This window comes from Dermacentor andersoni, chromosome 7 (genome assembly GCF_023375885.2).
Source record: "Dermacentor andersoni chromosome 7, qqDerAnde1_hic_scaffold, whole genome shotgun sequence".
Classification (NCBI taxonomy): Eukaryota; Metazoa; Arthropoda; class Arachnida; order Ixodida; family Ixodidae; genus Dermacentor; species Dermacentor andersoni.
Genome location: NC_092820.1, coordinates 79,509,538 through 79,536,385, shown reverse-complemented (window position 1 = coordinate 79,536,385; position 26,848 = coordinate 79,509,538). Strand labels below are relative to the sequence as shown.

Genomic DNA, 26,848 nt, shown 5'->3' with positions numbered 1-26,848 from the left:
GAACAAGTCTGAGAGATAGCTTGGCATCAGTGTTGTTTTGTGCCCTTCTTCTAAAGTGTGTGCGGATAGGGGGGGAGTAGGAGGCGCTGGAAAATGGCCCACTTTGCTCTTCTTCTAACTGTGAGTGTGGTGGGGGGGGGGGGGTATTCTCCCAGTCCCCCCGGTAGATTCGCCTATCACAAGCATGGTGTCACGGTCGCACAGACCAATATAAGCCTATCTCATCCGATGACCCCGACGATTCGCTGTCACAATGTTGTCGTCATGAAGAGCGCCGGCAGGATAAAGCGAATGCTTCACGCCGGCTCTTGTTAGGCCGCGAAAAAAACCATTTTACGGCCACGTCAATGCGAGCAGTCTTGAAAGTATTGAAAACTTCAATTGCGCTATTGAGGCTCCCAGTATGACAAACCGACAAGCCTGAATCAATGCCTTGAACGCGTCTTTGTTTCAGAGGCAGCATGCGCGCGCGTGCATAGTGAAATTTATATGCATTCTATCCCCAAGAAGCGTTTACTTCCTCATTACCGTGCAGCCGCGGATGGGCGAAGGCAGCTGCTGCTGCAAGGAACTAAGCGAAGCACGCGGCGTGTGTGCTCCGTTGTGATTGGTTGGCGGATTCACCAAGGAAAAAGTCAAGCCGCGCTCACGAAACCTGCCGATGTTGGTACAGAAAGAATTCGCTTTTAAAAAAGCACGGGTGATGGCAGCAGCCGGGGGCAGCAACAGAAGTGAAAATAGCGCGGCGGTAACTATGAAACAAACAAATGAGCGAGCAAGCAAATGGGAGCCTCCCGGGTATAAGTACGATAGGTCAGATTTTAAACCAAACATTCAAGCTTTTTAAAAAAAGACAGGAACTTTCAGAGGTCGTAAATAAAAGACTCTTTTAATGCACGAAATTCATCCATATATTTTCTCCACTGCCATGGCTGCGACGAGTGCTCAAAATTGCATTGAAAAATGGCACTGCGACGTTCAGTCTCAAAGAGCCGGTTTGCTGAAGATAACAACCACGCTAAAAAGAGGTGTTCTGGCTCCAATTGCAGTCCGGAACGCTGCTGGTATGGCCTATATTGCTTCCCGAAGATACGCTTTGGTAAACCATTCAAGTTCTTAAAATTAAGCATATGAACGAGGTATGCCCGAAGGAAGCATGCAATGACTCGGCAATAAAATGGGAAGATGGGCAGCCATGGTGTAGCCGCTCCGATCGGAAAACTCGGTTAACCTCTAGTACCAGCCGGATTGCTGCACATTAAAAGGCAGAATTTTATGCTCACCAATCTGTGCGCATTTCTGCCGTCGGCGTCACCGTGAAGTTCCTTATAAAGTCCAAGTTCGATAAAATCGTGGCCGCGCGCCGTGTGCTGCTTGTGCGAGTGAAAAGCTGCGAGGTTGAGCAGCCGATCGGGGCTCAATCTCGCGCACGCAAGTGAGGAGAGCGAGAAAGTGCGAGATGCCTTTTGTCACGCGCGACGTTTAGGGGGGGGGGGGGGGGGGGAGGGTAGGGAGGGAGGGTGCGTTTTACTCTGGGCTGCCCGGGCCGCCGCGCTCGCCCACCCAGGCCGCTGATCTCGAAAGCCATCTGCGACTGGGACAGAGTGCAGTGTGCACTGTGTTTTCGCGGCTTAAGTCGCGTTGTTGCGAGACGCAGCACGAAGAATAATTCGCTCGTTGCTGCTTCCGCGCTTCCTCACTCCAGCGTTTGACAGCGAGTTTCCGCAGTGATCGAGTGATATGTACTCATATTTGCGTGTGCGTGCGTGATACCAGGCATTTTAATTTAGTTAGGCATACTATATTTACAAGCTTACACGACGGATAAAACTACTGTCCTTACTTCGTACAGCTCTCCACTAATTTGCTATCGCAATCAATGATCCGCCTTTCGGGCGAAACTTCTCCTTTTTTTTATTTTCATGTCGAAGTGAACATCGATAACAGTCGCCAACCTCGCGCGGACATGAAAAAATGTCGGTGGCGTGTATCTGTTCTCTTGCGTTCAGTGCCCGCCTAATTGCTGTTAGAATTATATTACATGCATTTGGTTTGCGGAAGACATCTATTCATCGAATTTTGAGAGACGTTTTGGAAATGAAAAATATTATCACCCAGGCAGTGCCGGAACTGCGAAAGGAGAGGGTGCGACGAAAATATTCTTGGAGTGATGCGAAAACATTTTACGAAAGCGATAAATTCTTGCAATGTTTCGTCATCGGGGAAGAAACAGAATTGTACTCATGCAGAGCAAGGAGTGGAAAATGTGAGATGAGCCAAGGCAAACCGAAAAATATATGCGCCAGCGAAGAGAGGGAAGAATCAAAGGATGTTGAATGTGTCTTGTTTTTTTTTTTTAGGTACCATAGAATTCTGCGCCACGAATCTCTACTTTGAAGGTTAAGCTGTCAAGGCTGCTTCCTACGTCAAAGTGTAGAGATTCTAGGTTAAAAACGTGTACGTCGCGTGCGACCAAACATGTTGAATGAGGAATGCTGGCAACTATGCACTGCAACAATGCCTTCGCGCATTCTGCATTGATAGCGCGTGAGTGCTTCGCCCACAGTTCGATCACTGTGCTGGAAGTTGGAACACCCTCCCCAATTGCCGAATTGAACCCGCCTGTGTCTTCTTCTAAATGGAATAGCCTTCATTGGCTTATTCTGCCCTTCTCGTGCTAGGTAAGTGGTAGGACGATGGTCAGTCTTGTCGGAGGGAAGGCGAAGAAGCATGCCAAGGGAAAATGCGCGTTTTCTCGGGCAATCGAGTTGCCAAGAAGGTGGGCGGAAAGAGGAGGGTGTGGCAGTCGTCCGCAAATTATCCCGCAACCCAATGTCGCGGAGGGGAAGTAGGGCGTTGGGCTCGATAGCTCGTTCGCTCGCTCGTTGGTCGACGCCGTCGGAGTGAACGGGCGCCTGTTCTTGGAGATGCAAATGGCAAGGTGGATCCAGAGGGAAAAGGAGGGGAGGCTGTCTCTCGCCCGTTCGTCGCACGTTTCGCTGGCCGCCCATGGTGGCCAACCTGTCGAGGACGATGTGGAGGACGAGAATCCATTGCCAATTCTCGCTCACAATAAATACACCGCATGCGCTGACGAGCGTTTCGTCGAACGCTGGCGGCGTTGACGACAACACGCCACGTAAGAAGTGGAGCCGTTCGCTCTCCAAGGCTGCAGCGAAAGAACCCCGTGAAGTCGAGGGCAGGCGTCGAGTGAAATGGCCCCTGCTCTCGGGCAACCGAGCCATGCGGACGGGCATCAGTAAAAGGGGGGGAGGGAGGCTGTGTGGAGAAGAGAGTTCCGTTCGCTTACTCGATCGTGCGTTCCTTCGCGCTAGTCGCTTACATGGCTATCATAGTTGATGGTTTCTGCATAATATTTTGTTGCTCAATTGCACACTGTTATTCCGGGGGCGGAGTCTGTAGGTTGTGAGGAATATTCAATAGCAAACGACGCTTAGTAGAAGCGAACTTCCAAGAGTGCTTCCAGGATAAAAAGAAAAGAGGCGAAACCAAAGTATTTTTTCTAATGGGCTCTATTTTCAAGGTGTTCACGTTGATGTATCGGAAAGTTTATGAAATGATTATGATTATCATTACACTCCGGATTAAGCTTGACCAGCGTATGGACACGGGGAACTTTCACCGCGGCGTCGAAGCACAAACGTAACCATCCATTACGAACGTGGCTGTGTGCGCTACAAAAGTATCGACGGTGCGATGCCTAGTGGGCCACAGGGAAAGAGCATATTGCTATACGTCGACGCACAAACGGAATGGACGCGAACGCGGTCACGGCAGCTACATTTCGTCTACAGCTTCGCAGTACCTCCACTTCTCGTTCTTTTGCCACTCTTCTTCCACTTTTCACCTCGTGGTTCCACTGCACCCTCCTCCTCCGCTGTTCTCCTCGCGCTCTCTTCTCTATCGCCGTCTTTCATCCACTGTTGCGTTCCGCGTTCGCTATTCAATCCTTCGCTGCACTCGTTCACTCGGTTAGGCCGACGCCGACACTCAACACTCGGACGGGCACCTAAGAGAAGCGCTTTAAAATGTGAAGATCCCCGCGCACTGTGAGAATTGATGTTATGCTATGAATCTTGCAGGTATTACTGGCTATCCAGCAAAGGTTGTGATTCTTCAAAGAGTTGCCACAAAGACCAACGAGTATGCGTCACGAAGCAATTGTGTGTGTGTGCGACTCGAGCCTGTGTTTGACAACATATGGAAACACGACGATGACGGCCACAATGTGACGGCGATGGCACAATGACAAGGTTGATTTCCTCTGGCGAAGAAAGGTTATACGGCGTGTTTCATTACGAACTGTATGATACCGAAGACGGTACCATCTCGCGCGCGGTCTTCGTAGCGTTATCTACACTAGGTGATAAAGACTGGGGGATGCACGCCAATCCCGATGAAGGGGGGTCCAAAGACAACGTCTCAAAACATTAGATGCCACCAGGACAGTGGTAAGTCTGTGGAAGAACTGAAACTGGTGCACACGCGCTCTCGTTCGTATTATGTGGCGTGACGTTCTAGCCAGTGGTCCCAAAGAGCTAGTTGGACTTAGCAGTCGAGAAAACATGCGAGCGATCGTGTCTTCCTTGTGTTTATGGTCACGCAAATGTGTACGGCAATGCAATGGTGACCTCCGTTAGAGCAGCATTGCAGAGAACTTCTTGTCGTGATAACAGGAAGTACTGACGGAACTACCGCGTTAACAACCATGAACAAATTAATAACACTGCAAAAGAAAAGGGGGTGTTAAGAGCTATTGCCAATATTCCTTTTTATAGTTCCCTCAATACCGCTATACTCAAGTTTACGTATTAGGAAAGTAACTGCTTTTATCCCATGCGTTTTCTGTGCCTGCTCAAGTCACAAATTAAGAACAGGATAACCTTTTATCGGAAACTGTGGGTTTACTGAGAGACAAAAATTAATATACAACAGGTCGCCATGAATACTGGTTCGTAACAAATCCTCGCACAAATTATGGAATTTAAATTTAAGTTATGAGGTTTTAGGTGCCAAAACCACTTTCTGGTTATGCGACACGCCGTAGTGGGGGACTCCGGAAATTTTGACCACCTCGGGTTCTTTAACCTGCACCTAAATCTAAGCACACGGGTGTTTTCGCATTTCGCCCCCATCAAAATGTGGCCGCCGTGGCCGGGATTCGATCCCGCGACCTCGTGCTTAGCAGCCCAACACCATAGCCGCTAAGCAACCACGGCGGGTAAATTATGGAATGCAAGCCTTGAAATATGCTCTTCCGTCAACTCTAGATAAGCATAGTTTAAATGGTTCTTGTGATTTCTTTCTACAGTTGTTGTGGTAATGTACATATTTAGATTTCACTTCCGTTATTATATAGAATTCGCTAAAAGTACTATTTGCTATATTCCTATCGAGTTGATCATTCGCGTGCATGCAACGGCCTGATGCACTTACGGGAGATGGAGCTTTGTCAAGTGGCGATACAGTGGCCTTTTTCCCCATCTCCTCAACCATGTGATTGTAGTACATGTCTGGAACAATAAAAAACTGAAAGACTGAAAGATTTAATAGCAAACGACACCGCTGCTGAAGTGCTTAGCAGAAGCGGACTTCCAATGGGCTTCCAGCAATGGAAGAAGAGGCAAACCAGTGTATTATGTGTAATGGGGTCTGTTTTGAAGACGACCATACTGATGTATCGTAAAGGTTCTGAAATGACCTTTTTTTAACGTGTATGCAGAGACGTTTGGGACAGACGTCTCTGATATCAGTCTTTGATGTTACGCAAGACATTGAATACACTATGAAGCAAAACACACCGGTGTACTGATATTTTGTTGTCAAATACCACTGTGCTCCGTGCGTTGGAGACACATTGAATTACATTGAGTGTCACCTGTGAGCTGCACTACAGCAGCGTGAACATTACCCGTTGTGGTTGAGGGACCAGTGAGCAATTAGTATAGCAAGGTTTGGCAAAGATACAGGCCTGTGTGGCAGGAGTTATCCACGGATGATCTGTCCTGTACAGCCTGCTACCGGGGTCTAACAGGGAACCCATTCAAGTTCCGTCTTTTCAAATATCGATATTTTCTTGGTTTTACGTCCCATAACCACGATCTGATTATGAGGTCCGCCGTAGTTGGGGCTCCGACCTAATTCTGACTACCCGCGGTTCTTTAAAGCGCACCCAATGCATGGTGCCCGACGCGTTTTTGCATTTCGCCCGCATCGGAATGCCTAAGCCGCAGCCAGGATCTGAACCCAAGACCTCGCGCTCAGCAGCTTAACGCCAAAGACACTAAGCAATCACGGAGGTTCGTTACTTTAAAGAGCTGTTGGTGCAGGTTTTTTTTTTTTTTTTCTTTTTGTCCGAATTAAAACGCCTACCCCTTTGCAGTCTTTTGGGCGTTTTGTAGCTAGCTAGCTGCATGGTTGACCTGAATAAATTACTTCGTGGCGATGGCGGGATACTGCACCTCAAAAGCAGCTACCGAGGTTGTGTTTCTCTTTGTTTAGGTGCCTTATTTGGAAGCATGCACTCGCTGTCACAATAACTGTGTTTCGGGGCCCCTGTATCTCGACTGTATGTTTCTCCGACATCGGTAACAGTGGCTGCTTCAGCGGTGTGAAGAAGCCACGATGTGAAGTATATACATATAGCGCTCCGTCAGAAAAGTGCCCAAGACACAGTGCTCTGTAGCGCACGTTTAATTCGGCCGCTGGCGGCTCCGCGCACTTCCTAAGTGGCCAGCGCGGCGGGCCAGTCGTGGGGTATCCTGGACTGTCCCAGTTCGTGAATCCACTTCGTGGCGATCCACTTGGAACCCACGAGAACGGGACACGCCCCGTGCTTAGTGCGCTCGTCGCCCGGGCTGCGCGTCCTCAAGGACGGGTTGCGCTCGAAGCGACTCTCATTGGACGGTTTCGGCAGCAGGTTGATCCAGAACAGCGCGCGGCCCTCCCTGGCTTGCACCTGCGTGGAGACGCGTCGGGGTGCGTGATAGGTATACGCTGCGACCCCTTCTGAAGGCGGTAAGAGACACACTAGGATACGTGGACAGCGAATATGCGAAGTATATAGTACCACTGCACCCAGCACGGAGATCACCATCTCGCACAAAAGACAGCGCCGTCTCACCCTTATCGCGGCTTTCGAAGCCCTCTCAATTGCGCCCCGTCAATGACGTCATCGACCGCCCGACGGCCAATAGACGCATTCCATTGGGCGATTGTTCGTGACCACGAGTTACTCCCAAGCGCGGTGTAAGTGGTGCCCGCGAGTGAAAGCTAGCGTACGCACGCACTGTCCCACTATCTTCTAGCTAACGCGTAAGGAGCTGGTCTTAAACGCGTCTTGCCCGACCTGCAACCACTCCCGTGTTGTTCTCGGACTCCTAGCTTTTGTCAGACGCCAGGCTCGATGCGTTAATTGCACATTGGAAAGAAGAAAAATCGAGAACCTAGCAGTATATAAGTATGGCTTTGTTATCGATAATAGCAGCAACTTGGAGGAAATATGCAGTTGAGGGGGAAATTTAAATTGCACTTCTTATATTTTCGCTATTATTACGTCATTTTTCTTTCTATTTCTCCGTAACACATTCGATCATCCAAGGGCATCGCACTCACTCTGCTGTAAGGACAATAAAGAATCTTGAGAAAAATGAAGCGATGTGCCGATCAACCAGTGATGGAACGATGAATCATAGTTGTAACGTTAAAATAATAGAAGCAATAACAGAATAAATGTTAGAATAATAGAGCAATAATAGAATATAATATGTAGTTTAGGAGGCAAATGGGTTTAGGTGATATTAAGGAAGAGAAATATTAGAAGGAAGCAAGGGGCATAGAAATACAAATAGAAAACAGAATAGAATAATAATACTAAGAAGAAATAATTCCCAGATCAATCAATTGCTTGTAAGGCAAAAGGTCTTGTTCCTTTCCGTGAATTCCGTTAGCTAACGTTGTATAGCTAACCGTCAGTTTTCTCTCATTGCTGTACTTCTAAAATCTATCACTTCCGCCTACATTACAGGACGAGCCTTTAGGGTACTGATGCATAAAATATTTCACCAATGATTACGATACTCCCTAATGCGAAATTTTAGTGTAGTTCACGTGTCACGTGTCAATATATTGTATTATGATTATATAAGTACACGGTCTATATTAGGAAGGGAATCCTTTGAGCAGCGTGGTTGGCGCGGACAATCTGTGTCGTGCGACACATTACAAACGGAGCGAGTGTGGCGCGACTGCCGCGCTAATCGGGAGATCGCGAGTTGCGGCGCATGGCTGACGGGTGGGCGCGATTCACAGCAGTCGCCGCAGGCGGACCTGCGCACTCATGCAGCGCTTTGTTTCCGTACAGACGACGCGTGCTACTCTGGCGTCATATCGTAGCCATCGTATCGGGAGTGCCCGTCTTGCGTGGCAGTGCGCTTTTATTTTCACGCTTTCGTTCCACCAACGACAAGAGCAACCCTTAAGTCGCGGGGAAATCGTGCCACCATTGTCAGCGGCGACAACACCCAACGAAGCGTCACATCGAGCCTAACTCGTAGCCGCTCGCCATCTCCCCTTGCAGGAGCAGTGATCCCCATCGCACACGCTGGTACCGCGGACAGGCTTCAGCAGCTGACGCCGCGAACGAGCATAGCCCTCCCCACATCACGGCACCCTGCGCCCCCTCTTTAGAAGCGCAGATGAGATCGCCCACGCGGCTACGGATGCCGTGGCCGTTGGCAACTCAGTGCATGCGCAGGCAGTTTCTCCTCCTCCCCTTTCTGCCTCATGCTTTCAGTGTAGCCTCCTCTTCCAGTTTCCTCCTTCCGCTCTCTTCTTCCCTCTCCCACTGCGCTCCACGTTTACTTTGATCTTTCGCTGAGATTATTAGCTTGGTTACGAGGTACGACGCCGAGACATGCCGACGCTCGCCGCAGGAACGAGTGCCTAAAAGCCCAACCACTAGCACGCGTCGGCACGCTTCGCCAGGCGCCGAAAAGCGAACGCGTCGCTTCGCGTCAGTTGGAGTAAAAGGGCACGCAACCACTGGATAGAAGCTGTGACGAGCGCCGACGCTCGCTCCTCGGCTGCGGCGCACAGTTGCTGAACTATTTTGTTTTCAACCGTCTAAGTCCGACCTAAAGCAGCCTGCTGTAAACTGAGCTTGAAACAGTAGTTTAGTGATCTGTATGCTCTCCGAGATATGAAAAACACGTGTCATTATTGAATGTACGCCTGCAGCAACAGTTTCTTTTTACCTTTGAAGTAACAATGGTGCACAAAATATCGACATCAGTGTACGCGCGTCGTCTGTCTACAAGATAGCTTTGCAAACACCTCCACGACCATGCCATATCTTATCAAAAGCTGTTGTACAATTTCATTTTTGGTAGCTCATTGCGCAGCCAACTATGTAAGAATTAGGCGTGCAAAGCATCACTTAAATTATGTGGTAGAAATATTGTCATGTAGTAGTGACGGTGAAAAATTATGCAATGTCAAAACTGGGAGTTACAAATTTAACTCTTTATCAGCGAACTTGTGCCCAGCAAAAACAACACTCATTCGCAACGATAGAGGCGAACAAAGTCGGCAACCATCGAAAATCTCATCTGCGGGTCAAGCGCGTCGGCTTTCAAATATCAGTCGTCAAAAGTTTCGGCGTGTTTGCTGGTGCCCGGGCGCCTTTCAGAAACTACTGCACAGTTCTTGCCGCGTATGCAATCAGATTATACAAGATTCGTTGACAACAGACAACCGATAGAACCAGCGATAACGTTCGCGAAGCTTCCGATACGTGCAAGCGCGTCCTGCGCCGAGCGACGACGTTTAACATTTGTTAACCGGTGAAATACGGTCACCGGATACAGATAAAAAGTATCCGTGCCAATATAATTATGCTTGTTGGGGCATGAAAGAAACATGAAAAAGTGAGTTCTGTGAAAATCAGCACGAAGAATTGAAACACCTGTAGCACTCACAAAAAGTTCTTGGAGTGTACTTCGACAAAATGCTAAGCTTCTCTTCACGCGGATAATCACACAACGTGCCCTTCATGCTCCTGGAATTGTATGTTCGTACATTGCATTTTTTCCACTCACCTGTTTTGTTTCTGAAATTGTATTCTGCTGTGTGCCCCCCACTACTAGGCCAGGCCTCTGTAGATGGGGGTGCAATGTGAAAATCTAATGCCGATCTCATTGAATGCGCCCAGAATAAATTGATATCTATCTTCAAGCACCACTTTTGCCATTCTGGCGACCATAGTTCAGCCTTCTCAAGTATACCTCAACTCGCGGCTCTAGACTCGAGACCTAATTAATCAGATGTTTTGTTCCTACATAAAGTGGTCCATGGTATTATGCACTCCCCAAAGCTTCTTGATCATATGCAATTTTTCGTGCTGCAACACTATACCAGGTAGCATTACGCATTCTCTGCCTGGCCTTGTTGCATTAAAGACTTTCCTATATATGGCTCGACTGCAGGAAAGCATATAATAAGAATTGTGCCTTTATTGACATATTTCAGTGTTCATGCGTTTTGTATATAGGCAGATAATCATGTTGTATGACTAACTGACACCTCTTACGCTTCCTCGTTTTTCTTTTTCCCTATTCATTCCTCTATCTCGCATTGTTTTGTCTGCCACATTGGTGTTTTCCGTACACATTGACTCGCATATTGATATTTAAGTACTCCAGTACGAAGGCTTTCCAGCTGTTCATGGGCACCATAATAAACATTTGATTGATTGCTTGATTGATTGATTGATTGATTGATTGATTGATTGATTGATTGATTGATTGATTGATTGATTGATTGATTGATTGATTGAGTGAGTGAGTGAGTGAGTGAGTGAGTGAGTGAGTGAGTGAGTGAGTGAGTGAGTGAGTGAGTGAGTGAGTGAGTGAGTGAGTGAGTGATAATTGCAGTATAAAATTGTGTTAGTTAAATATGTGCTAGCATATTATTTCAGTGCAGTAGCTTTTGTCCACTATTGTTATAGTGTGACATTTAAAAATTAAAGCAGAAATTAACTAAATTCAATAAATTTTTATGTGCCTGATAATATGCATAGTGCTATTAATTTAATCTGAGTTTTAGTAAAGGTTGGCTAACTTATCCCATGTTGTGCAATAAAATATTATGCCACAGCAATTATTGCATGCCTCGAAGAAAAAATTCAATATCTTTCTCACTCAAAACAGCATACTAGGCTGAAAAGAATAAATTGCCATTTTTGTGTGATGATTTGAAGTGTATACATGCGAAAATGACTTTATATATATATATATATATATATATATATAAACCACCTTTATACATTTCATTAAGTGCGTCAATAGTACGACTTGGCAAAGGGCAACGAAAGACACCTGTTAAAACCGTCCTATTCTCAAGTTTGTATTATACGACGGCATCTCATTCATTTAATGTCGAGTAAGACAGATATGACATGTTGAAACCAGTTACAATTGAACATGGCCTTTACATAGTGAGAAATTATCTAGCAATACACTCAATGCGCTCAATATGAAGGCCCCCGAATGCGGCGTTGATGCTTCAAAGCAACCTAGAAAAAAAATAAGGTGCTCCATGAGCAAGACTAAACATAAATGAGAATCGGGAGGAGACAAGCCACGAATTACGTACATTTTGGCTGTTCTAGAAGTCATTTTTGTGGACGCTACCGGCGTTCGTCAATTGTCAATTCTTTTCGCTGATTTTCTGAGAACCCGCTTTATCACGTTTCTTTCATACAACAACCAGCATAATTATCTTGACAAGCATGCTTCTTTATATGCGGTAACCGTATTTCACCGGCTAACAAATGCTACACGTTATCGCTCGGCGCAAGACGCGCCCGCACGTATAGGAAGTTTCGCGAACGTTATCGATGGTTCTATCCGTTGCCTGTTATCGACGAACCTTGTCTAATCTGATTGCATATGCGACACGAATTGTGTAGTAGCTTCTGGAAGTCGCGCGGGCACTGACGAATACGCTGGAACTTTCGACCACTGGTATATGAAAGCCGATGTGCTGGGCCACAGAATAAATTTTCGACAATCGACGGCTCCGCCCGACGCCTTCGTTGCAATTGAGTTTCACTTGGTTTGCTGGGCACAAGTTCACTCCTTAAAGGTTGAGTTTGTAACTCCCAGTTTTGACTCTACATCATCCTTCGCCGTCAGTACAATGTGACCATATTTCTATTGCAGAATTTTCAATGATACTTTGCACAGCTAATTCTTATATAGTTGGCTGTGCAGTGAGCTACCAAAAATGAAATCGTACGACAGCTTTTCGTATGATGTAGCATGGTTTTGCAATCGCTTGCAAGCGATCCTGTAGACAGACGACGAGAGCCCAAGCCCTGATGTTGATATTTTATGCACTACTGTTACTTCCACAGTAAAAAAAAAAGCTTTTGCTGCAGGCGTACATTCATTAATCAAACGTGTTCTTTAAATATCTAACAGCATACAGATCACTAACGTATTGTTTCAAGCTCAGTTTATATCAGGCTGCCTTAGGCCGGGCTTGGACAATTGAAAACAGAAATTTGGAGGACGCTTAGGCTTCTCCTTTAATAGCGGAACACGATAGCATTCAAAGATCCCTGAGTGCTTCTCACGCTTCCCGCAGCTGCATCGTATGTAACCGTAATGTTTACAGGGAAACACTGGCGGCGAAGGCACTGGCACGAAGGCGGGCTTTCTAGTAGAAACGCGGCCTCTTGCGTGGGCCGCGATGCGGCTGAGGCGAGTGTCATCTGGAGGTGTTGTACGAACCGGGCACGCCGCACTATGGCCTTCGAGGTTTGCGCGCGCCGGTGAACGTGGCCACCCTATGAATAGTAGAAACGCTGGCAAAGGGGCATGTGTCATTTTTTTTAGTTTTCTCATAACAGAGCTACGTTTTCTCGTATATTCAAATTATAGTCGGACGCCATCCTGTCTGTACGTTGTGTGTAAGTCTGGCTTTACGATTTTTCTGACGCATTTTACCTCGAGAAATCCAATTGGTTCAGTAACTTCCTTGCGCTACATCGAGGGCCTGCGTGGTTGGGTGTGCGTGGCACCAAATTAATTTTGCCGAAATGACGGTCGACGCTAGACGCGGGACGGTGACACCTGATTTTCTGCGACACAGGGCCTTTAACGCTGTCGCGTTATTATAAAACGTTATGGAACTAAATTTTCGATGGACAGTATTTATTGCCGCCTGTAGGGTATCAAATAGACTGACGACGATTACGATGACAATGGCTATATATATATATATATATATATATATATATATATATATATATATATATATATATATATATATATATATATATATATGTATGTATATACCTCGAGTCCGAGGCTGGGGAAGATGGTGCTGCCCCCTCTGCGCACGTCGGACAGGTACATGAGCCACGTGGCCGCGCGCTGGCCCAAGGTCATGTCCTGGTCAGTAGTCGCCTCGTGCGGCAGCGTGTAGTCGGCGTGTGGCGAGTAGTGGCCGCCCACGCCGTAGTTGACCACCTGCATCTGCTCGGCACTCTCCATGCGGAGGCCTGTGACCGCCGACACGGCGGCGCTGAGACGTGCCACGAACGCGTAGTTCTCGTCACGCAGCCACGCCACCTGCGACCGCCACGGGCGAGAATAGGCCATTTTATGCACTGGGTTGAAAGGGTTCTGAAGCGAAGCTTTCTTGTTTTCCCCAAAGGGAATAACGTTCCCTAAAACAACGTCGCAAGCATCGACAACGTCAATGCCAATTTACCCTTTAAGGACGAGACATATGAATAGCCAGAAAAATATGTCGATTCTCTAACCAACATCAAGGATAAGCATAATCGACAAAAAGAAGAAAAAATATTTTGAGGAAATTTTTGCAGCAACAGGGGAGAAAACACCACGCAGGAAACCGGAAGTTGGCTTCACCGTAAGCCACCTTAGACTTTATTTTTTTTTTAATTTGTACAGGCAGCGCCCATAATATGTGAGCCATAGGCGTACATTTCATTCGCTTTACGTATCACGTGCATGACACCACTGCAGCCGGAGACCTGGCGTTGGTCTGTCTCCTCTGACCTTGTTTTCAAAACACAGTGAGTCACGTGCCAAACCTGTTCTTCATCCCGTGTTTCTGCTCCATGCCAACAAATGACGCTTGCTGCCTGGTATTCAGTGTCGGCCGAAGATATTTAGCCAGAAACTTCGTACTCGACACTGAATCTCGACAAGACAAAAAAAAATTTGCGCCTTTCCACTCTGTGAAGAAGGATAACCAACGAAGCTGCATTGGGATGACAACATTAAATTATGGGGTTTTACGTGCCAAAACCACTTTCTGATTATGAGGCACGCTGTAGTGGAGGCCTCCGGAGATTTCGACCTCCTGGGGTTCTTTAACGTGCATCTAAATCTAAGTACACGGGTGTTTTCGCATTTCGCCCCCCTTCGAAATGCGGCCGCCGTGGCCGGGATTCGATCCCGCGACCTCGTGCTCAGCAGCATAACACCATAGCCACTGAGCAACGACGGCGGGTGGATGACAACATTAACAATAATATTGATTTATATGGTTATTATATGGGATTATATGGTTAATTCCATAGTTGGCACTGCGTCGTCTCGCGTGCGACATCAGTTGCAGCAGAAACGTTTAAATTCAGAGTCTGCTTTACGGTCCCAGGCGAGAGCTTCGAACAGGCCATCGAGCCTTAATATTATGAAGCCTTTCAACACAGCCACTGCCTCTTCCCCTGCGGCCTAAGTATTGTTTTGCGCAAGAACTGAATATCGAAAATGGTGTAAGGGCGCAACAAATCTGAAGGTCACCTCAAGTGCTACTCTGCAGTCACGTCGGGCAAGTAGGTGCTTGTCCCACTAAATGACGCTTTTAACAAACGCGCACATGCATGCACGTGCACCTGCTATCCTTACAAAAAACACGTTTGTTCACATGGTTACTTTAGAAGAACCCCGAACGATGCCTGACAGCCAGCTGTAGCTGCGTAGCATTGAATAACACAGTGCGTGGGATCGGCATTCTTTCTTTCAGTACACTTCAATAGCATATCTACCATCCCGCCGTGGCTGTACGTCGTGGCTTTGAGTGGGCATATTGAGACACGGTGCTTGTGGATCTTCGTGTCAACTCGATTACCTCGTTATTATTTTTTTACTTCCTCTCGGCCTTAAAGCCAGGAGCAGAGCATACCTTGCTGATGCGTGTCGACGCCGTTATCTGCCTTCTCCCGTCGCCGAACACCAGCGCTCGGTACAGGAGAGGCGTGGCCAGATTCCTCAGGACGCGGGTCTCGCTTCGGCTGAGGAAGTTGTACACCAGCGCCACCCGCGGAGCTTCGCTGAGCAGTTCCACATATAGAGGGCGCCACATCAGCATGATGTCCTGCGCCGAGCAACAACGTCTCTTTCAAAGCATCCCCCTGGGGCCTTCGGCGGCTTCTCGTTGACACATCGTCCGCGTGGCTAGGTAGAGACTCCTTATAGAGCAAAAGCTGTAATGTCAGCAGCCCTGACCTCGTGTTAGATACTCAGCTTTGGAGCAAGCAGTGAAGAGAGGGGTAATGAAAGTAATAATGCAGTTTGGAAGCATACCACAGAGTAACGTATCTAGCTGGTTATTAACAACCCATATTTATGAGATCTGCGCGCTAATCTTAACTGACTTACTTCATACAGTCCTACAGAGCGAAAAAAGTTTTAAAGTGACGCTAACAAATAACATTAAGTCAAACTATCCAATCAAATTACGCTTTACTTAATTAACAATATGTCCATGTTACTGTGAGAGCAGGCTTGGTAAGCCAGAAAAAAGTAACGCAGAAAAAGAAAGCGAAACGAAAGATGGGTACTGGCGCCTCCCTAAAACGCCCGCCACAGATCGCCTTGACCTCAATAATTTTAACAGAATTTCCTAGGGAACATACAGTAACAGTTATTCAACGGCATAGGAATTTGACCACATCAAGTTCTAAGAAAGCAAGTACTGTATCCATCAAGTTTCGATAATACATTCTGCTCCAAAACTGCCCAAATACAAGAAGTCTTTCTGATAAAGTGGTTACACTAGCTTCCTTATCCCGTTTTCAGACGCACCTGCATTTTTTGCTCTATCGCACATAGTATATTTGCTCCTTTTTTCATGCATCTTGACCTTTTTGCCATGTTGAATTGAAACCTCAGCAAGATTGCTGGCAATGTATGTTTGTATGAGTGTACTTGTGTGTTCCCACCATGCTAAGATCTTGCAGAAGATCGCCGTATCCATAAATAAAATAAATACAAGTTACTTCGAAATCTCTGACGCCACACCGATGCGCTGGCCGCTGGGCTTTTTTCTACACTCACGCCAGAAGTTCGGGCAATCCCTTTCCAGAATACGTGAATACATGTATGCACACGGCACGTCATGCCTATCGTGTCTGGTAGGTATACGCGGTACTGTCCACACTTCGTACTGCGCACGAGATGAACGCGTTTAGGTGATCCGGCAGCTGCACTGACCGTGGTGATGTGGAGTACGACGCAGCGCAGACCGGGAGATGCGCCTGAGCGGCTCGTGCGATTCGAGGAGCACAGACTCTCGAACCGGGCCGCGTCGCCCGCCAGGAACGAGTACTTGAGCCGCTCGTCGGCCTGCGCCCTCGCCACCAGCTTGGCACGCCTGCGGTTGTTCCGTGACGTCAACACCACCCACCGCGTGACGACTAAACTCGTTTCAGCGGATCCTAAGCCAACTCTCGGTTTTAGGCCTGTATCAACAGCAGAGCGTTGGATGACAGCGAAAACCCTTAAATGTCATACGACGATTTCGAAAGGCAGTGTCTACTGCCGATGCCGTAGTCTTCCAAAAGACAACTAAAGAGCTTGCACGGGGCCCGTTGGAAACTCTGAAGAAGCGCTTCGCCGGCTATGCTGTGTAGACAGCCCCTCGTACGAAGTGTCTCAGATTCTCTTTGCTGTCCCGGATTACGTGCATAGGATTGCACGAGATTTTATACTTACGCCAACTGTATTTGAAAGGAGTACAGGCTCGGGCACTTCTGGGCAAGACCGGGATGATAAATTGAAGAGACCGCTTGAGTTTCACCCTAAAGCTTGCTATAATTAGTCGAAAGGTTAAGCTTTCCGTGAACGTATTACAGTTTACGGAACACAGGGGCACCGGAAGAATTGACGGCAGCGGTAGTGCTTTTATACCCCTGTTGTGACGTTCCATTAGCGAACTACGCGTCAGGGGAGTTATTGCGTTTCGGCGTTCTTCTCGCGGAAGGAAGAAAAGAGATCACAAATCCACTTTACACTAAGTATTGTGGCTGCCGACGCCGCTTGCTGAAGCAGACATGTAAGGCCCGGTTTCTGCACTTATCGTTTTTCGGGTTCATATTGGCATCACCGTCGCATGGTGGTGGAGCCACTAGCGCTGCTGCACTTATGACGCACACGTGTGCCTCCTGTCCGGTCTTCCAATACTCGGCAAACAGTGACACGTTTACGGGCACGTAAAACTCTCTAGTTAGGTGATCTAGGATTTTACGAGATTGTCTTTGGAATCTCAACACTACACAATACACATGGTCAATACTGATTACAACTAAAAAAACAATATGGATACAACCAGACTCGGTCGCAAGATGAACGCGCTTGCCCGGTGTCCTATTTTGTTGGTGGTAAGAAAACTTTTTTATATATTATTTTTTCGCTGTCATAGCTATACAATCCTAACTAGCTCTGCCATCTGTTTATTTTGTTGCAGCACACGAGGTCTACCAGGTCACTTCGATACGGCTAATTGTTTGCCCAGGGCGACGGCTTGAAGCTAGCCCGAGGGATCTTTCTACAGAAGTGTGGATTATTCCTTAGCAGTTGAAACCGCCACGTGGAATAGAGAACGCGAATATAAATAAAGCACACTTGGACTCACTGACAAGATCCATTTTTAGCTGACGGCTAATTTAGACACACATTCGCCACGATCACACTCAACCGAACTCCCTGCCCAGTGCAGTGGCGTACTGGATTCATCGTTGCGCTGCTAATCATGCGGGTGCGGGATCAAATCCCGGCCGCGGCGGCCGCATTTTGTAGAGGGCGAAATGCTAAATCGCCAGCCTACCGTGTACAGGGTGCACGTTCAAAGAACTCCAGATGGTCAAAATTAGTCTGAAGTCCCCTACAATGGCGTGCCCCATAATCATCTCATGCTCCTGGGACATAAAGCCCCAGAATTTAATTCAAGTTTAACCGAACTCACTAGGGCCGGCACTCACCGAACTACTAGCGCCTTACTGTAGGTCACGAGTTAGCATTATCGGGTTGAGCTCACACATAAAACAGACGATATGCTTACGCACCGTCTTCGTGTTCTGTCGAAGAGCGCTTCGACACCTATGCAGACGTTTGTGGTGACTGACTAGTGCCACGTTTTGCCACCGCCCCTGCACTTTACTTATTTATTTATTTATTTATTTATTTATTTATTTATCTATTTATTTAGTACATACTGCAGACCTTTCGGTCCAAGCAGAGGGGCAATAGAATGCATACAAACAAAAAAGAATAAATTATGAACAAGTAGAAATTTATAAAATTTTTAGTCACACTGTGTCTGTAAACTATCGTTCCAGCCTGATATTGTTCTGGAAAAAAAATTTACACGTGTCAGTTCGAGCATAAGAGGGTGTTAGTGAGTCCACATGATGCTGTCTTGTGTGCCGTGTTATTGCAGGTGTTACGTAAGTCGATGGTTTCGTTTCAAGCCTGTTGTTGAGAAGAAGGGAAAGGAATTCACGCCTTAGCAGCTTTCGGCGTGATTCAACAGTGGGTACGGAATTTTCGGTCATAATTTTTAGAGGGCGAGCCCAGTCTTCCGAATTTATGTAATATGAACCTGACTGCCTTTATTTGATTTTTTTCAAGACGCGCCGTACTTGATTTACCGTAAGGATCCCATGTTATACATGCATGCTCGTAACTTGCTAGGCTCACAAGTGGGCGGGCGCTCCGTCTTGGTAGGCAAGCAGGAGCCGGAATGCGGCCGTCTTGTCTTCCAGGCGCATCGTGAGGCGGGCCATGGACTCCATCACGGTCGGCCGGTCCACGCTGGGCTCGTCGACCTCCAGCTCCAGGGTGTCCATGCTGGACGCCCACCAGCCGATGGCGTTGGCCACGTCGCCCTCGTAGAAGCAATGCCGGCCCACCTCGTGACGATCGTGAGCGGACACGTTCAGCAACGGGCTGAGGTGGCGCCGTCGCAAGCATCATCAATAGTAGTCACAATTAAGCCCACTTCGCCCAACGTACCTCAGATACGGTCATTTTGATGTCTCTACATTCTCATTTCTAGGCAGCGTGAAGGTAGCGACATAGACGAGATGAAGGTTATGTATATTTTCTTTCTTCTTTTTTTTTTCAAAGAGGAGATTCGCGCAACACAAGAACGTATATAGCGCGTTATGCTTTATCACAACGCCAAAAAACACATCGTCCCTCCGATTGCTCTGCCGGATGCGACCTCTATAAGTGCTTCTGGTACCTTCAATCCTTTCTGGCGCCAGCTGTATGGTAAAGCATAGGCTTCAAGATCTGCTTCCTTTAGACGAAAGAAGCGTTCGCTGAAGGTTTCGACGTGAATACCAACCATTCCGGTGTATACGTCCCCGCTCGTACGTCTCCGATACGTAGAAACTCAGGATGTTATTGCGATAGAAATTATATAGCCACTCCAGGCAAACTTATGTAGTGAGCGTCGGCGACGGCGTCGCCGTGAGGTTCTGTATAAAATACAATTGCGATGAGGCGGCAGCCGCGAGCCGTGTGTTGCAGGTGTGAGGGAAAACACGCGAGGGCCAGTCGATAAGGATGGTGGCTTGGTGCAGGGTGCGTGCGCGGAGGCAGATTTTCGCAAGGGGGAGAAGTGGGGAAACGAGCGCATGCTAAGAGAAGGGGGAGAGGTAGTGCGCGTCATGCGCTTCTACTACGGCTGATGGTGCAGTGCGTGGCTGAGTTCGCCTGCGCATGTCGTATCTCGCAGGTAATCTGTGGTGGGTCCGAAGTCTAGTTAACCCGAGATAGTTGATGGCTCCGTGTGCGCTGAGTTCTCGCGCGTCTAGTTAGCGTTGAAGAAAGATCAAGGCGAAGGGGACAGCAGCTCGACGCTGCCGCCTCTCTTCATCGCGACAGCATTCTGACAGCTAGTGTCCACGGTCATCGATTTTGATGTGTGTCCATGCTTGCCTGTGCGCGCAGGACACCGTGCTTGTTAATTTAGTAAGCGAATGTTTACAGCAGTTTATATAGCCTTTAAAACTACTAACCTGACTGCACACAGCTGCCTAATAATTTGCCATAGCATTCAGTGCTTTGCCGTTCGGCCTTTAGAGCGCTTTGCTTCTAGAGCGCGGCTTTTAAGCGCCCGTTCCTGCGTTAAGCGTCGGCGTGCATCGGCGTCCCTCGGCGCAACCGAGTGAACGAGCACAGCGAAGGATGAAAGAGCGAACGCACCCCGCAGCGGGTGATGAAAGACGGCGATAGCGAAGAGAGCGCGAGGCGAAAAGCAGAGGAGTATGACGAAAGGATGAGGAGGAAAGCGTAGTGGCCGCGCAAGACGAGCTCTGCGGGGACGACTGCTACGAGATTGCGCCAGGGAAGCGCGCCGTCGTCCTTTCACCGATGGCATGCAGAGAGCGCGTCGACCGATACCATATATGGAAACAAAGCGCTGCATGAGCGGAGGTCTGTCTGCGGCGGCTGATGTGAACCGCACCCACGCGTCCCCCACGAGCTGCATCTCGCGATCTCCCGATTGCCGAGGCAGTCACGCCACTCTTCGCTCCGTTTCCAATGTGGCGCACGAGTCAGATTGTCCGCGCCAGCATATTATTCGCGAACTGAAAACTCGTACAGACCTGCGCTCAAATTTCGCACTAGGGAGTACCGTTCTCATCGGTGAACTTTTTCAGTACGACTTATCTCACCTCTTGAGCTCGGCCATCTGGTGCACGTCCAAACCGTAGGTGTGCTGCAGTCTGCACAGCCCCACCGCTGCACCGGACAGGTCCTCGTCGCTAGGCCAGTGTCCAAAACGCGGCGTAGGCAGTTCCAGGAGCCGGCCGTTGCCGGCGCTGATCTCTACCTGCTCGGCGACCAGCTCGGGCCAGTTGTGCAACAGCCACACGTTCGTGAGGTAGTCGCGGAGGAGGAGCTCTCCACTGCGCAGACGCGGCGCGCAGCTTCTTCAACTCCCCTATTCACGATAAGCTCATTTCTGAGAGAAAACATTAAAGAGAGTTTGTGAATGGTAGTTTGTGAGACCGAATCGAACACGAATCGAACAGTGCCAGAAGCGGTACAAATCGAACACTTTTGAATAGTATGCGAGAGGCCTGTGCATTTTGACAATCTCGTATGCACAACATTACAAAGCTTGTCGGTACACTGCACGTTATAAAACGTGTTCTAGGAAAAGGAAACTACTGTATGTAACTGAGAGCAAAGTTTAGATAAGCAATCTTGTTGGCCACCATATGTGTATACTTCGGCGATCAAGTCAGAAATGCACGCCATCTGCGACTGCCGCTAACCGAAAAATAGCACTTTCACTCTAGTTCGAAAGGTAACGGCAGATTATTTAACCACTATATCATGTATGTTGCAATGAGGCGTATTCATATTAACCCGGCGAGAGGACATACGTATTTTAACTATAAATAGTACCAAACAACACCCAACGCCACATCATCCGTCCAACCAACGTTTTATCGCGAGCGATCGCCTGTAGCCGGAAAAAAGTCTGGCTGAGGGAGCGACGCGGCATGCTCTGCAATCGGTTATGTCCACTGTGGATGAGATGAAAGTGACCGCATTTTCGCATGAATTTTGCATCTGATCATGCACAGCCAAGGACTTGAAGTATTCGAAAGCTACTCGAAAATACATTCGAGAAAGATATTCGCATTTTTGAATAGTGACCGTCATTCTATGCTAGGGCCGAATCAGATAGGACAATTATTATTCGATTCATTTTATCCGAAATTTTCAAATAATCACGCAGCCCTTGAAAACAACATTACCTTTTAAAAATGCTCATATATATTTAGGACACCGTCATTCAATGACACACTTAGAAATATGTCGCACTTTTTTTTCTAAGCCTACATTTATGCGAAGTCAGCTGCGGAGTCACATTTTATTTCACCCAGCACGGTGGTTAAGTGGCTACGGTGTATTCCGGCTGTGCACGAAGACCCGGTTTCGGCTCGTGGTGGCCGTATTTCGATCGGGACTAAATGCAAGAACGCTCGGGCAGTTAGATGTAGGGGCTCGTTAAATAATTCCAAGTGATCAAAATTTTTCTCCTCCACTACGGTGTGCCTCCTAACTCACCGGGCAGGTGATTGATGATAGACTCCACAATTCAAATAACTTTCAGCTGCAGAGACAACAAGTTAGCATTCCGTGGTTCATTACAGCCGAGATAAAACGCGAAAGCCTGCAAACATGCTCTTGCATGCGCAGCTACCTGCTTACGCCTCACGTCGGACTCTTGCTTGAGAGAGTTGAAGAAATGTTGCTGCTATGTCCGCTTTATCTTTTGTTTTTTCAAATTTAGGCGTTCCCCTTAACCCAGGAATGTTCAACACTTCATTCTTGCTGCGCTGAATTTATACCTATTCAGGTTCACGCAAAGTCCATAGTGGCGTTTTTGGACACGCTGGAGCGAGATTTCCTTCAGTTTGCATATATTTCATCGAACCGATTACAAACTAATTCACTGCTCTACAGATTATCTTATGCAAGAACACATTTATTATTTTCTTGTTTTTTACAGGCGTACTCAAGATGACCAAAGGTTAAGGTGCAAAAGTTGTAGTTTTCCTTCACATGGATTGGTGCTTGAGCTTTAAGAGTGTAACAACTATATTGTGGTTGCCGCCGTGCCGATCAATATCTAGGAGAAAGGGAACGCCACCACTAGATAACAGCGTTTCCCTTTTTATTTGTATATTTGTAAATGCAAACAAGTAAAATAAGCCATGAGACTCAGATTACCGATGAAGAACTATGGATATTTGAAGCATTGAGCCCATGGTGCTGAACCATAATGCAATGGTTACCGGAAATTTCAAGTTAACTTGTGCGAACGTTTTTGTTTCCTGAGCGGAAAATTGTAACTTACGCTCACTCATGCTAGTATTTTATTGTTTATCACACTTTTTCCAACATCTTCCGGCACTAAAATTCAGCTGCGCCTGAAAATTCATGGCCGTTGTGGGGCTGTTAAAGAGATTCTAACAGCCTGCATCGTTGCGTAAGTACATAGCTATTGCTCGAGAATGGAGCGCTGCTAGTAGTGCATGGAGATGACAAGGTAGGAAAGCTATACCTTTGAGGAAAGGGAAAAAAGAGAGAGATAAGAAGGAAGACTGCGGTTACCTGTGACAACCCAGCATGTTCAAAAGAGTTCGGCTGAAGCTTCGACTTTTGCAAAGAGGATGGTTAATCAACCTCAAACTCTGACATTTCAGAATTATCCATTTTTTTCATTTTTTATTTATTCATTTTTATTTTTTTTTTGTTCACGAGAGGTTCGTTTTACTGTCAAGATTCTGCACTATTAACTCGAAAGCGTTAAGGGCCCCGTGTTTCAAAAAATCTGATGTCGGCGTCGAACGTGGCTTGGCAAAAAATCATTCCTGACCGCAAGCATCCAGGCCCTCCGCATGGCGCAGAGACGTTACTGAACTACTTGAATTTCTCAACGTAACATGCATCAGAAATATCGTAAAGTACAACCTAAGCACAACCTACGGACGCTATAGCGTTGGATTGTAATCTGAAGATACCAGAAAACATATTTCTATTACGCGGAAATTCCAAAACTAACCCCTTTTCCAGCTATGGCCTCCGAGATTTGCGCGTACCGGCGCGCGAAGATCCGCCCGGTTCCTTGCAAAGACCTCTAGATGGCGTTCGCCTCCGCCGCATCGCGGCCGACACAAAAGCCCGCGTTTCTAGAAAGCTCGCTTTCATGCCTAGCATTCGCTGCTAGCGTTGCCCGGTAAACATTACGGTTGCATGAGCTGTTGTTGTCGGGAAGCGTGAGAAACATTCAGGGATCCTTGAATGCTATCACGTTCCACTCTTAAGAGGAAGCTTTAGCTCGAGCCCAACTCCGACGCGGTCTATCCAACTACACGTAAAACGCAAAGACGCTTTTCTGAGATAACCACTGGACCCATTTTAATGAAATTTGTGGCATTCGAGAGAGAAAGTTACATTCTAGTGACTTTTGGAAGCGGAACTTCGATTTAGGGCCTGAATTATTTTTGAAAATTCGAAAGTTCTAAAAAGAAATAGATGCACGAAGTTTATAAATAGATCTGCATTAAGAGCAGATACCACGGTATAAACGGAATCCATTAGACCGTTCAAAGCGGACAAATTCGATATGGCAATTTATACCTTACGTGAATTTGTTACCTTGTGTACAAGGTTTACGCAAAAGCGATATTTCCATATTACAGAATTTAATTTATATTCATGTGTAACACTCCCATTTTGTCCGCTTTAGATGCACTATCAGATGCCATTCACAAAATTCTGATATCATTTTTCCTTGCTGAGTTAGAGAGTTGTAAACTTGATAGTTTTGTTATCAGAAAATTTTTGATTTTTGCCAATTTTTAATACAAAATTGACGATCTAAGTCGGAAATTCGAAACAAACAGTCATTATATTTAAAGTTTTTTCTTTTAAATGCACGAACCTCGTCAAATTTCGTGCACTGTTTGCCGAGAAAATCGAATTCTCGTTTTAGATGTATTTAGATAGGAGCACCCGAGTTAAAGGTTCCTCTTAAAGGCGAAGCTTGGTCCTCCCAAGTTTTTCCAGGTTTCTCTTGGGGTACGTCTATATATATATATATATATATATATATATATATATCGTAAGAAGCCAACAAACACTGGCACCAAGGACAACATAGGGGACATTACTTGTGCCTAATAAATGAAATAAATAAGCAAAAAATTAATAGAAATGAATGAAGAATAAACAACAACAAGCCGCATGTGGGGGCGATGCCACAACCTTCGCATCATCCGCCACCTAAGGCAAGTTGTTTTTTCAACCACTTTCATTTCAATTCATTTAGCGTTTCGTTATTTCATTTATTAAGCACAAGTAACTTCCCCATTGTGTCCTTGGTGTCAGTGTTTGTTGGTTGCTTATGACTAATAAAAGTCGGGCCAGTCGGTTAATCACTGCCTTCTTGTTTATATATATATATATATATATATATATATATATATATATATATATATATATATATATATATATATATATATATATATATATATATATATATATATATATATATATATATATATATATATATTGTCACAGGTATAAAACTATTTACACGGTGTATTTAATTTATAAGGTGTATATAGACAGCAGCCGAGGATCCCGAGAGCCTGTTGCCACTTCGTCGTTTACACCGTCGACGACCTTGTTCTCTTTTGCCACCGTAACAATATATATATATATATATATATATATATATATATATATATATATATATATATATATATATATATACATATATATATATATATAAATAGTGTGTATGTGTGTGTGTGTGTGTGTGCGCGCGCGTGCGTTCGTTCTTACTGAAGAGATATACAGCACGCCGCGAGCCTTACTGTTTTTAATGCTGCGTAAACTATCGTAGCATTGCGCACTGTATTACACGTCGTCATCGGCAACGATTGAAACTGAAGCGCGCACTTATACCGACGCCTGGACAGCTTCAAAGCACTTTTCATTAGGCTGCCTAAAACGGGCCATCAGAGCATAATACCGAAAGCTTGCTTCACTGAGATGCAGTAGTGTTCGTTGACAAAGCGTGGCACCTTTCTTTCTATCCAGGGCCGTTTGAGAGTGCCAGATGATAGCTCTATTCGTAAAATGGCACACAACGATTTGAAAATTTTGGAGGACGCCTAAGCTTCGCCTTTAATAGTGGAACGCGATAGCATTAAAAGATGCATGTCACGCTTCCCGGAAAGTACAGCTTTCTTGAAGATGCGTGGAGGCGAGCGCCATCTGAATGGTCGTGTCGCAAGGAACCGAGCGGGTCTCGCCGCTCTAAGAATGGTAGCAACGCTGGAAAATGGGTTTGTGGTTGAGTTTCTACGTGAAAGAATGATGTTTTCTGGTGTATTCGAATTACAATCCGACGCTATAATGTTTGTAGGTCGTACTTTACGATTTTTCGGACACACATTTATTTGAGGAATATAGTTAGTTCAGTAACGCCGCTGTGCTACACGCTAAGCCTGCGCGATTGTGGTTCGGAACTATTTTTCGCGAAACGACGTCCGTCGCCGACACCGGATTTTTTGGGACACGGAACTCTTAGCGCTATCGCGTTAAAAGTGTGCATCGATAAGTGCGCGCAAGTTTTGTTTAATGCTCGCGTAATAGCTTGTTCTTTTAATGTGAAAACATTATATGTGTCATGGGGCAGAAAATCCGGCGTGATCAAGCGATGTTACCAGAAACGTCCGACGGCGCAGAGAACAAAAACACGTCAACAAATGCCTGCATCGACGTCAAGTTTCTCAGGCAGGTTTCTAAATTACTGATTGCGAAAAATATTTGGTACATTCTTATGGGATTCGAGCCCGTGGCTCTAAGGTGCGAGACGAGCACGTTTTCCCGACCTCATGGCAGCTCCTAAAGGTGCGCATAGTCCGTACGTCATTGCACATGTCACATCGAGCCATCTGGATGAC

General features: G+C 46.6%; 1 protein-coding gene across 1 annotated transcript in view; it reads right to left on the bottom strand.

Moving 5' to 3' along the window:
- Nucleotides 1-5,974: 5,974 nt before the first annotated feature.
- Nucleotides 5,975-26,848, bottom strand: part of LOC126534944 (prolyl 4-hydroxylase subunit alpha-2-like) — a 31,806-nt gene continuing 10,932 nt past the window's right edge. Inside the window, exons 2-7 of the mRNA XM_050182142.3 lie at nt 21,026-21,259; nt 19,038-19,286; nt 16,554-16,713; nt 15,244-15,435; nt 13,383-13,658; nt 5,975-6,979 (exon numbers count right to left, since the gene is read on the bottom strand). Coding sequence (XP_050038099.2) covers nt 6,746-6,979; nt 13,383-13,658; nt 15,244-15,435; nt 16,554-16,713; nt 19,038-19,286; nt 21,026-21,259 — 1,345 coding nt within the window. The 3' untranslated portion in view covers nt 5,975-6,745. The remainder of the gene's footprint in view (nt 6,980-13,382; nt 13,659-15,243; nt 15,436-16,553; nt 16,714-19,037; nt 19,287-21,025; nt 21,260-26,848) is intronic.